Here is a 12,258-nt window from a genome sequence, read left to right as displayed (position 1 = left end):
AGTAAATGAGTTAATGCCTCAAGGTTATTTATCTTCCATAAGGATACAGTCAGTCTATAAATGCATTTTGTTACCATTTATAATAGCATCATTTTAGTTTGGTCTCAAGATCACAGAGTTTTAGTACTAGAGCAGTATTTCTTTTCAGTGCTATTTCAATGAGACTGAAAGTTGCTATTTTCCTTCTGACTCCCTTATAGTTCATGGAGTATTATTCTTTTGGGCAATTTTTATAACCAGAGCCATTTTGAACATTAATAAAAACCCACAAATGAAAATGAAAAAAAATACTGGTAGGCTAGTCACCTTATTTCTCATTCCCAATACTCTCTGTGCACTTTCGTTCACATGTCACACGCCACAGTTACCATTACCACAGGAGCCAGCTCCTGTGGCGATTGTGCCCAGTACCACAGTTCTGACACTCAAAGTTCTGTGGAGGACTCAAGCTTAACTCTTTCTGTCTATTCAAATTCTAAGGCACAATAATTTATGTATTTCAGGTGCAATGATACTCCGGTGGCGAAAATACTGTGTATCTTAGTGATAAGCCTCAGTGTTCAATTTCCTCTTCTCCATGGCTCCTGGGTAGTGGTCAGCAAGGTTCACCATGGGGAAGAAGGAAAGAGCTCCATAGATCACTTGGAATGTGTGTTTTTTCTTGACTGCTGTTAAAGCAGAGTTTTGGAGATATTCCCATTCTTGGGTACACAGAACTTTTCTGCTCTCTACTTGTCGAAATCTCTTTGAAAATGGTTCATGAAAGTTAGGGATGCTTACACTAAGAGAATAAAGTAACATTAATGGCTTATTATGAACTGAAGCATGTTGACCCAAAAATTGATATGGTGAAGCCCAAAGCTTAGTACTTCAGAATATGACTGTATTTGGAGAAAGGCCAGTTGGCCTGCTATCTAATCTTGTCCAGTCTAGTCTAGTCTAGTCTAGTCTAATCTAATCTATCTATCTGACAGGAAGAGAAAGCACATGCAGGCCAAGTGGCAGGCAGAAGAGGAGGGAGAAGCAGTCTATCCACTGAGCAAAGAGGTTGATGCAGGGCTTGATCCCAGGACCCTCAGATCATGACCTGAGCCATGAGCCGAAGGCAGATGTCCAACTGACTGAGCCACCCAGGTGCCCCTGGAGACAGGCCTTAAAGAGGTATTTAAGTTAAAATGAGCCTGTTGGAATGGGCCCTAATCCTCTCTAACTGGTATCCTTTTAAGAGGAGGAAATCTGGACAAGAGCAAGGGACACTCGGGATGTGTGCACAGAGAAAAGACCACATGAAGACACAGCAAGAAGGTGGCCATTTGCAAGCCAGAAAAGAGGCCTCTCCTTGAGAGGCTTCTCCAAGGGGAGAGGGAGAAACCAGACCTGTCAGCATCTTGATCTTGGACTTCTGGCCTCCAGAACTGTGAGAAAGTAAGTTTCTGCTGTTTAAACCATGCAGTCTGTGGTATTTTGTTCTGGAAGCCCGCGCAAGCTAAAACACTGCTCTTATCTGCCTTCGGACTATAAGTCCTAGACAGTCCTTCAAAATCCAGCCATACCCACATTTAGAAAAGAAACACATACAAAAACTGAAGACCATTCAAAATCAAGGAGGATGTCCAACCTTTGAAGAGATTATATTAGCCCTGTTATTTGGAAGGTACTTTAACTCTTGAGGATTACACTCAACAAAGAAAGCAGCATGAAAGGGCTCAGAGGATCCCTAGAATCTGGAACTGTAAGTCAAACAAAGGTGGAAAAACTCATTTTCATAGGCTTCATGGTATTTGTGTTGCTTGAAGTCACTGCTGATCATGTCAGTGGTTTGAATGGTTTGTGACTATTGTATGAATCTGAAGGAACAATTTCAACCTGCTGCTCTACAAGAGTTGTCAAGATGCATGGAAAGGCAGTCAGTATCTGCTTAGTTATATTAAATATAACAATGTACTTTTTAATAACTCTCATGTATTAAGGCTTGAGATCCCAATTTCATAGGATCACAGTGTCCACATATACCTGTTTAATAACTCTATCAAGTCTAGTACATTGCTGAATATATGACAAATGTGAACTCATAGTACATACATGATATTTTTTTAATTTTTATTTTTTAATTTAAAAAATATATTTATTTATTTATTTATTTATTTATTTATTTATTTATTTATTTATTCAGAGAGATTGAGAGAGAGAAGCAGAGACGCAGGCAGAGGGAGAAGCAGGCTCCATGCAGGGAGCCTGAAGTGGGACTCGATCCTAGGTCTCCAGGATCAAACCCCAGGCTGCAGGTGGCGCTAAACCGCTGCACCACTGGGGCTGCACTACGTACGTGATACTGATTAGCTTCTTGACTCTATATACTCAGTACACTATTTCCATTCCACCATTGCCTCGATTTGATTTTTATCTTAGTACTAATCCAAAATATCTCATTACTTGTCTCCTGCCAGTCTTTCCCATTATAATGTAAGCTACATGAGGGTGCCTTGTGTGTCATATACACTCAAGAGCCTAGATTAGTGCCAGGGAAACAAAGTTGCTTAGTATTTGATATTGATAATTAAATTGATCACAATAAGTAAAGTGAGAGTACTTTTATGTTTTGGTATAGATATAAAAAATAGTAATTGTCTTTTTCATGTTTGAAGAACTTCATAAATATCCAGTCAGATGAGTTCTCATTTGCTACAACATTTTTTCCTTCTTTGCAAGGATGATTTTGCCTTAGGAATTCATGTGCAAAATGTGAAAACACCTCTGGAGCATTTTAAGATCTCTAAAAGGTATTTGTAGAGACAGGTTATAGAACAATTACTAGAACATCACTTATTTGTGAATGCTTGAAAAATATCTCTTGGGAGGAAACGGCTTATGATAATCACATCATATGTGATACCTAATTGGTTAACATAACATAATACACTTTTAAGGCCATCTTATCATTATCGGAATCTCAATGGAGACAGTTATTACTAGAATTAGGAATTATATGCCCATCGGCCATGCCAAAGTAGTTTAACTATAAAAACAAGTTTTTAAAAAAACCATTCAGCATCTTGATTTTCAAAGTATATTTCAATTCTTTAGGTGTGGAAGCTACAGGTAAAGATGCTCAATATCTATTAGAAAAAAAGAAAAAAAACAACTCAGTTGTCTATGAATGGCAACCCCATTGGAATAACTCCAGTATTTCTGGCATCATAAAAACCTAAGAATAATGCCATAAAAGCTACTGATTCAATAGCTATTAAATGTGTTCATAATTTATAATTTTTCATCAACCAAGCCCTGATCATAATCTTTTGTCTAAAATGAGAGAATTTATCTCAAATAAATATATTCAATTTTTAAACAAGTAAGATCCCTAAAAGTGAAATACCTTCAATTTGTGGCTGAATTTCTGGTAAAAGAAGAGGACAAAGAAGTTATATTTATTTCAGAATTGCCAGTCACCCAGGTACAAAGAAAGCAGAATCTATATAATCTTCAAAGTAATTGTTTCCAACAGTAAAACGTAATACAAAATGCCAGGGCCTCAATCGAATCAAAAAGAACAAATTTGGCTTAGGATTTAATAATAAACTCGAGTTGTATTATTAAAATGAAAAATTTGAAAAACCATCTTGCAAAGTGATGGAATGGGCTTTGTTAACAATTGAGTTGTTCAATTTGCCTAAAAACTGAAAACCTTTAGAAACCTCAGAGGTGACTTCATGACCTTTACTGTATTACAAATAGGCCTGATGTTCAAGATCCACATCCATTATATGCTTGAATGAGCTCAGTATTTATTGTTCTTTCATATCATTAAAAGAGCTAAAAGGGTGGGAAAATGCATAATGTAAAGAAAGGTCAAGTGGTAATCATGGTGTGAAATGCTGTTACATGTGTAACTATAATAATTCTTTAGATTTTATGCTCCCTGGAGAGGAAGTTGTTCAAAATTGTTCACCTACAAAGGTTTATTTTGTGCTAAATATAGCTCAGCACTCTAAATGGTGGAATTAGCCTGACCTTTCGCTCCTCAGCATCGGCAATGGCCTTTTCCCGGCTCACTTTCTCCGTCTGGAGCCCAATCTTCGTGATCAGAGCTTCGGCATCGTGATTTCTCAGTTGCAGCTCAGCTTCTTGAGAGGCAAGTCTGGCTTTCAGATCTCCCACCTGAAGGAAAAGTCAGTGTGTGGAAGTAACTTCCATCTGTAACAACAAATACCAGATATAGCTTCTTTTTTGTGAAATGAGCTCACAGATCCCTATCAGTCTGCAGTTTTTAATCCCTTTCTACCCTGTTCTGACTTTAGTCCCATGTGCCAAAATATAACCCCATCCTCTCCCCCCTCCCCCACCAATACAGGAGCAAAAAATAATGTTTTCCAGGGGCGCCTTGGTGGCTCAGTGGTTGAACGTCTGCCTTTGGCTCAGGATGTGATCCCGAGGTCCTGGGATCGAGTCCTGCATCAGGCTCCCCGTGGGGAGCCTGCTTCTCTCCCTGCCTGTGTCTCATGAATAAATGAATAAAATCTTTTTTAAAAAAAGGTAATATTTTCCAGTGGTTTTCTGAAAACTGTAATTTATGTCCACACTAACTAGACATTTATCTTCTCCAAAAGTCTGTGAGGTCAGGGAAGTGCCAACAGCCATCCCCACCCGAGGACATGACACCTGAACATACATCACTCATAGCCCTGGTTTTTCTGATCCTGTGAAGCTCAGACTCAAGACAGCAGAAGCCACAGGAAGACTTGCTTGTAAAGATAAGCTGGAAGAAGTAGGCCTTGCTTGGTGGCAAGCCGGAGGGACTATGGCTCCACCAGAACATCACTAAAGTTGAAGCCATCAGCATGCTCTGGCTGTTGGTTTTATCTGTTTATTCAACCTGTTACTTTGATGGAAATGCCCCCCACACAAGTCTTAGCTCTTCCCACAAAATAAGAAATGGTCCTCTTACTTAGTGCCTTCCACCTCATACAACCTTCAGCCTAATATCTACTACACAAAGGCAAACCACGGGTGCCTTGTGGGGATGGGTAGGGGTGTGGCCAAAGCCAGGGAGTATTCTGGATGGTATTCCTCCCTTCGGCTCCCCAACTAAACAGGCTCACTCAGCTCTTGAGGAATTCAGCTCTTCCTGAGGCATCAACAAATTCATCTGCTCTATAGAACAGTTCTGCTCACTTAGTTGGGAGTTCATGAGGTTCCGAAGTACTAGTAGGTTCCTAGGTTTGAGAATCACGTAAAGAAAATCAGATGTACGGTGCTGGAAAACAAACATGTCTCGGCTCTAGAGACACACGAAGGCAGCTTTATATACCATGATAATTAACTCTTTATTCCATTTCTTTTCCAGAAGTAGGTTATTATGTTTAAACAAATCATAGGGGATCCCTGGGTGGCTCAGCGGTTTGGCGCCTGCCTTTGGCCAGGGGCGCGATCCTGGAGTCCCAGAATCAAATCCCGCATTGGGCTCCCTGCATGGAGCCTGCTTCTCCCTCTGCCTGTGTCTCTACCGCCCCCCCCCCTCTCTATCATGAATAAATAAATAAAATCTTTTAAAAAAATAAACAAATCATAGAATCAGAGAACAATCAATCACGTATGTTGACTCAATTGCCAAAGGCACTTCGGTGGTTTCATCTCCTGTGACAATATCTCACTACTGTCCCAAGGACTCTTGTCACCTCCACCTCAACCAGTCTACTTGCACTTTGCCTAAATGGCACAATTACTATTACTGCTACCTGTACTATTTATTATATTTTAACCTAAGACTGATTTTTTAACCTAAGAACTCGAGGTACAGTGACAATAGCTTATCTATTCTTTTTAGCCATGTGAAACTAGACCTGTGTTAGGCTGTAACCAAAAGAATCAACCAAGAGCCTCTGAACAAACTGTTATTATAAGCCCTGATTTCAGTGTCTAAGGGAGCTGTTAGGTTTGAAGTATCTAGTGACTCAAGCCCTGGAAGTGAAGTTATCTATGGAGAAAGGTCGCTAGGCTATCTATGATGACCTAAGCTCATATCTAGAGAGGGGATATGTGGCTCTAAGAGGAATTTATGGCTTTATTGAAATGAATAAACAGGGCTGAAGTTTAGACACATATTTCAAATGGCATGGATATTCATCTCAGTGGAATTACTTACGGCAGATCCGTAGAGGACACACGCTCCAGTATGATGGCATTCTGTTCCACACACAACCTGATCCTACACTATAAGGCTTTCCCATTGCCCACATAAGTAACTATGCTTCCTTTCCATAATAAGTAGAAAATTTTAAAACTCTTAGGGAGATATTAAATATTCCAATCACTCCTCTGATATTATGAGCATTATATGCACAATTACCTAATGACAAGAAATCGTCAGTAGTCCTTCAATTAAGACTTCATGTATCTTCTTCTTAGACTTTCTGCCTGTACTTCTAGCCAAGGGGAAATAAGGAGACCCAAGCAACCCTGAACTTGGCAGACACCAAAAATAGCCAGTTCCTTTCTTTCTTCCTCTCCAACACCTTGTCTTTTTCCCTATGGCTGAGAGGCTGCCACCATAGATGCGTACTCTGTTTTTATACTCTTAGCTCTGTTATTTGGGAAAGGAACTCTAAGTGTGCTACAGGGTATTTTTTCCCTTGCCAAGGGCTGTCCCATCAGTTATGACAGTTCAGTTTGTTTGTTTATTCGAGAGAGAGAGAGAGAGGCAGAGACATAGACAGAGGGAGAAGCAAACTCCCCACAGGGAGCCTGATGCAGGACTCAATCCCAGGACCCCAGGATCACGACTTGAGCCAAAGGCAGACGCTCAATCACTGAGCCACCTAGGTATGACAGTTCAGTTTAGCTGGTGCTATCAAGTCAACATGTTGAGTTGGGGACATGATTCAAAGGTACACTGATGCTCTGGGAAACAGATCTCCTGCACAAATTGTCTTCTAGCTCAACAGGACTCTGAGGAAAGTCTTCACTAGGAAAAAGAATCTTGATTTAAGTGAGATGGAACTGGAGAGATTGTACAGAGAAGAAAAAGGAAAGAGAAAGGTGGCAGAGAGTAAGAGTAAGGTAACAAGTACACACACAGTAAAAAGAAAAATTTTTATTCAGCACAGATCAGTTTCACCAAGAGCCAGTCCTGGTTTTCGAAATGATGGGTGCAGGAGGTGCTGTGGTCTACAGAATGAGTGGAGGACGTGACCAGATAGGCCTTCAGAGTGTAAGGTACCACCGTGTGCTTATTTCTAGCCTGGGCACAGACAGGCCACACAGCACGCCTGGGGACAAAACTGGCCCAATCTCTTGAAAAGCATAGGAGTATGACCTGATGGCAATACTCTGAAGGAGCCCTCTGGAATTCCTGGTCTTGAAGGGACCACCATTGAGAATTTTTCTCTCCCCAACTTGAGTCCAGATGGCGTGCAGCAAGCTGAGCCAGTCTCCAAAATCTCCATATTTGCTTATTCTAATTTTTTCCTCCCCTAGTCACAGAGAGGCAGCATGGGGCTATGGGCAACAGCTTTAGAGTAAGACACATCTGGGCTCAACCTCCAACCTCACAGGTTCTGTGGCTTTTAACTTTGCAAGTCGGATCTAAAAAGTGATAGTAGCAAGCAACACCTACTTCATAAAAATGTTTAGTTTTTACCAAAAAAATTAAATGGTATATGTAGAGACCTACACATGGTTAACATTGGGAACATTCTAATTTTCTTCCGATTTACTTCTGAAGGTTAAGGGTACTATCCTTCAAGGTAGCAGGGGTCTTATGACTGACACAAAGACTACCCCAGACCCTTTGTTCTAGAGAGATGATGGCCAAAAGCAGATGAGACATAAAGGTTGGAGAAAACAGCTATACTTCGGGACCTCAAGCAGAGTAAACCATGTCATGTCATCAGACAGGAAATAATGCCATCACTGGGGGGTTGAGAATCTGAGACCAAAAGGGATCCTACTTCCATTATTGTGTGACAAAATTCCTAACAGGGGGCAGCCCGGGTGGCTCAGCGGTTTAGCGCCGCCTTCAGCCCAGGGCCTAATCCCAGAGACCCGGGATCGAGTCCCACGTCGGGCTCCCTGCATGGAGCCTGCTTCTCCCTCTGCCTGTGTCTCTGCCTCTCTTTCTCTCTGTGTCTCTCATGAATAAATAAATAAAATCTTAAAAAAAAAATTCCTAAAAGGAAATGCAGGACATTAAAGCAGGCAGACAGAAGATGGGAGTGAGCTATGCCTCCTCCTTCAACACTTGTACACTGCTTTGCATTAAGCCAGGCCAACAGTGAAAGGCTCTCTCCAAACCAGCATGAGAGAGGAATCGGCCATTCCTTTTCTAGACTTAAGAAAGCACAAAGAGTGGTTTTTGTTAGTTTTTTTTTTTTTTGTGGTGTTATTAAACTGTAAATTTTAGCATTTGAAATGCTAACATGGGTTGAAATGCTGCCTCAGAAGTAACTACTACATATTTCTTAATCTTAAAAGCATACATTTCACTCAGTAGTAACACATCCTGATCATACCTGAGAGGCTGTGGTTTTTAGCTTTTGGATGCCATTTACCAGGTGCTCTTTCTTCTGGGATACCTCTTTTTGTTTCTTCTTCAACAGATTCTTAAACAGTGATATTTGTTCTAGAAAACTCTTTGGGGTGGTATAGTTGTGTCTTCTCTCATTCTGGTAATACCTGGTACTCATTTCATTCACGCTAGTATGAACGTGGGCCATAAAGAGGCTAATAGAATCCTTGTCCAGTGGCTGCAAACATAAACATGGTAATTCATATGAAATTCTCTCAAGTTAAAATAAAAATATAATTAAAAAAAAGAATAATCAGCAAAATTATGCCGTATTTTTTTCCCTAAAAGCCAGAACAAATTACAGGAGGATCTGGGAAGAGTTACTTATTAGTGTTTAAGAGATATCCACAGGATTAGAGAGGTAACAATAAAGCATTCAGCTTTGCCAAGTAGGGCAAAGGATTTTTATGCGCTCCACATACCAAACCCAAAAGCCAACATATAACACAAACAAAGCTTTTCACAACTTGATTTTTATCTATCAAGTGTGTGAAAGAAAAAAAATGGAGAGATTGAGACACAGTATTCTGAAAGTATTTGTGGTGTGCCTCCAAACTAAACTATAGCAGTCACACATACACACAAAGCTGAAAGTGAGAAATACAGTTTTACAAGAACCCATGTGAAAATGAACAGGATTTAAAAAAAAAACTAACAGGACTGTAAAGTATGAAAGTCATGGCTTCTGAGAGAAAAATATCATTTCTATTCTCATTTGGAAAAAAAAAACCAACAGAAAACAAAAAAAAAAATGAGTAACCTCCCTTATAAGATTTACTAGAGAACCCCCCACTATACCATTTTTTCTATTTTGTCCTCTATGACTTCTGAAGTAGTTAACTTTTTAATTTGTGGAGTCACATCTCCCTCATTTTAATGATTATTTATTGCATTCTGTACAAGATGAACCAGGTTCAATTAATCAAGGGAAGCCTAAAAATCAATTAATATGAATTAAATGAGCTACACCAACTCTTAGGAAAGTCACACATAATTTACCAAAGTGTTGTCAATAACGTTCAGACATCTTTGGGAAAATTGCACACAAGTGGCTAGTGATGCAGTTGAACGTTTCAAACCTGCACCATTAATATTACAACCAGGGTGTGAGAAGAGACAGGCCAATTCTTGTTGGTGAAAAACAACTGCTTCCAAGCGACGTCTAAACACTTCGCTTTCCAACCTCATGAAAAATCCGTGAGTAGGTTTCAAATTTGTATATATAGGATGACCCTGCATATCAAAAATCCACCTCACTAGTAACTAATGTTTTCTTTTAAAGCAAAAGTAAATACAGAATGAGGCAAATCCTGAATATTCCTTATTCTCTAGATCTGAGATATGTGTCTGTTACCCAGTAGTGGATTCAGAATCCCAACTTATAAGGAAGTTCCATAACTCCATACAAGTGAGATCCCCTGAGGGATTTTTAAAAGACTTAATAAAAAGATTTTTAAAAGAGCTGCAATATGAACATGGATAGAAATTCATTCCTGTCCTGTCTTGTTTTAATGAATGAAAAGTGAGCACATGTCTTTCTACAAGATAAATACTTCTCTGGCCAAGTAGGACCTCCTCATGTGGGGTCGGGTTGGTAGGGGAGGACCTGGCCTCTGCCCAACCATGATCCTTATGAGGAGGCTCCTAGGCTGCCCTGAAAAGCTCTCTCCAACAACAGTTTCATTTGTAAATCTGCGATGGAAGAAGTGGTTTCCGGTAGAGCTGGAAGTGGCCCGAGACAACTTGTCTCAATGGGGCAAAATAACTATTGTTATCGGGCTTAACAAAATGGCACAGCATGGGAGACTTGCAGAGCCAGGGAGCAGCTGGTTGTAATTCACACTGTTTTTCAGAAAACTCTAATCGTTCCAGAACAGACCTCTTTGATGACTGGTCTTCCCTGCATTCTCAATTTGTCACTTTCTCTTATGATAAGGTCAGTAGTGACAGCACTTCCTGACATTAACAGCTGTGGCTTTTAAAAGGGTCATTGTAGAACTACTAATTGCAGTAATTTCATTAGCATAAATTATTTATTCCGCCATTCATTTATCTCCAGTTTTCTTTTTTGGGGGGGAGAGGGGGGTAAGTGCAGAGAGGATATGGAGGCTGGAGCTGCTGCAGAGAAGGGAAGGCAATGCTGAATTTTTCGTTTTTAGAGACTCCAGTGAAGAATGTTGTTCCTGCTACATTTGGGCCCCTCGTGAAAAACCAGTGGATCCGATTCTGGAGTCATTCGGTGGCCAATCATGGTGAGAGCGACAATATAAACAAGCAAAGCGCCAGCATCACATGGTTATAAACCCAAGAGAGAAGCCCTGGACAACAGTGTTGTATTCACTGCATAGTCAGATATACACATGAATATACACACACAGATATACACACAGATATACACATGTTTTCCCCTCGCATTTAGAAAAACGCTTCATTTTTGCTCTCTTGGTGGGCTCACTATAAGTGCAAAGACAAAGCTGCTATCTGGGGCGACGGTTCTCAAGTGGTGGCAGTCCCTACCACACCAAGTACCCCAGCCTCCTGACACGAAACAGCAAATGCCCAGTGTGTCCCTGCTGTTGAAAAGGTCAACTATCAGCAACCAGCAACCAACATCAGAGGCCAACGCTGAATCAAATATCCTAAATGCTATATAGGATTTTACACCTGCCCATGACTGGCTGGTCTCAAGACTATCCTGGTCTGTACTTTTAAATTCAGACTTTCAAGAGCACCGTATTCAAGGAAAGGGACGAGGGACAAAAGAAAATGGAGATGAAGGGAAAATTATTTTTTTAAGCTTAGCTTGGGATCATTTTGTAACATGTAATGTCATATACCTGCAGTCTGCCTTGAAAGTTTCTCTCAGAAATTACTTCTATGTTTATTTTTTACAGCTTTAATTGAAGCATAAGTGATATACGAAAAACTGTACATATTTAATATCTGTTATTTTATAGTAATTCCAAACCATGGGGTTTAAAAATCTATTATTTGTACTTTTTAGCTCCTTTGGGGGCACTCAATAATAGACACTAATTAGATACTGCGGTTGTAAAATTGTTTTATTAAATAAAGAAAATGTAATGATACATAAAATGAGCAGTGCTGCACTGGAGCACTTCTAAGTTCCTCAAAGTGCTGATTCCCTCTGAGAAAAGATTCTGGAGGCAGCCAGGGATGCTGGATTTGCATCCCAGGACGCAGGGTAGATTCCTTGTTCTGTACAGTTGGGCAAATGATGGCACTTCCTGAACTGCCTTCTGTCCACAAAAATCCAAGGTTAGATTTTTGGCTCTCCTTTCAGTCTGTTTCTTTTCATCCTTGACTTGCATTCCTTTTTCAGAATAGTAAAACATTTCTACGACAGTCCAGAGCAGGATTTAAGACCGTGGTTTCTGGCATCCCAGTGCTGATGGGGCCCTTACCTGCTGAGTGATCTTGTGCTATGGCCTCCATCCCTTCACCTGCGTGGTGGGGAAGCCAAGGGATCCCTCCTTAGAAGGCTAGTGAGTGGAGGTGGTGGGCACCCCTGCTCTCGGCGACGCTAACAGTGCACCAGTGTGGGTCCCAGGAAGATGACCTCTACCAGAGAGAGCAGCCACGAGGGTTAAATGTGGAGCCCAAGAGTTTTCTAAATCACATACTTGTGTCTTGTTTGTGTCCTCGTTTTGTTTTTTTTTACTGTCTGGTGAATC

General features: G+C 40.5%; 1 protein-coding gene across 1 annotated transcript in view; it reads right to left on the bottom strand.

Annotated features, from left to right (window-relative positions):
• DNAH11 (dynein axonemal heavy chain 11) overlaps positions 1–12,258 on the bottom strand; it is a 318,343-nt gene that overhangs the window by 103,377 nt on the left and 202,708 nt on the right. Inside the window, 2 exon segments of the mRNA XM_049093700.1 lie at positions 4,012–4,158; positions 8,508–8,741. Coding sequence (XP_048949657.1) covers positions 4,012–4,158; positions 8,508–8,741 — 381 coding nt within the window.

This window comes from Canis lupus, chromosome 14 (assembly GCF_003254725.2).
Source record: "Canis lupus dingo isolate Sandy chromosome 14, ASM325472v2, whole genome shotgun sequence".
NCBI classification, from domain to species: Eukaryota; Metazoa; Chordata; class Mammalia; order Carnivora; family Canidae; genus Canis; species Canis lupus.
Note: the sequence above shows the minus strand (reverse complement) of the source record. Positions and strands in the feature narration are given on the sequence as shown.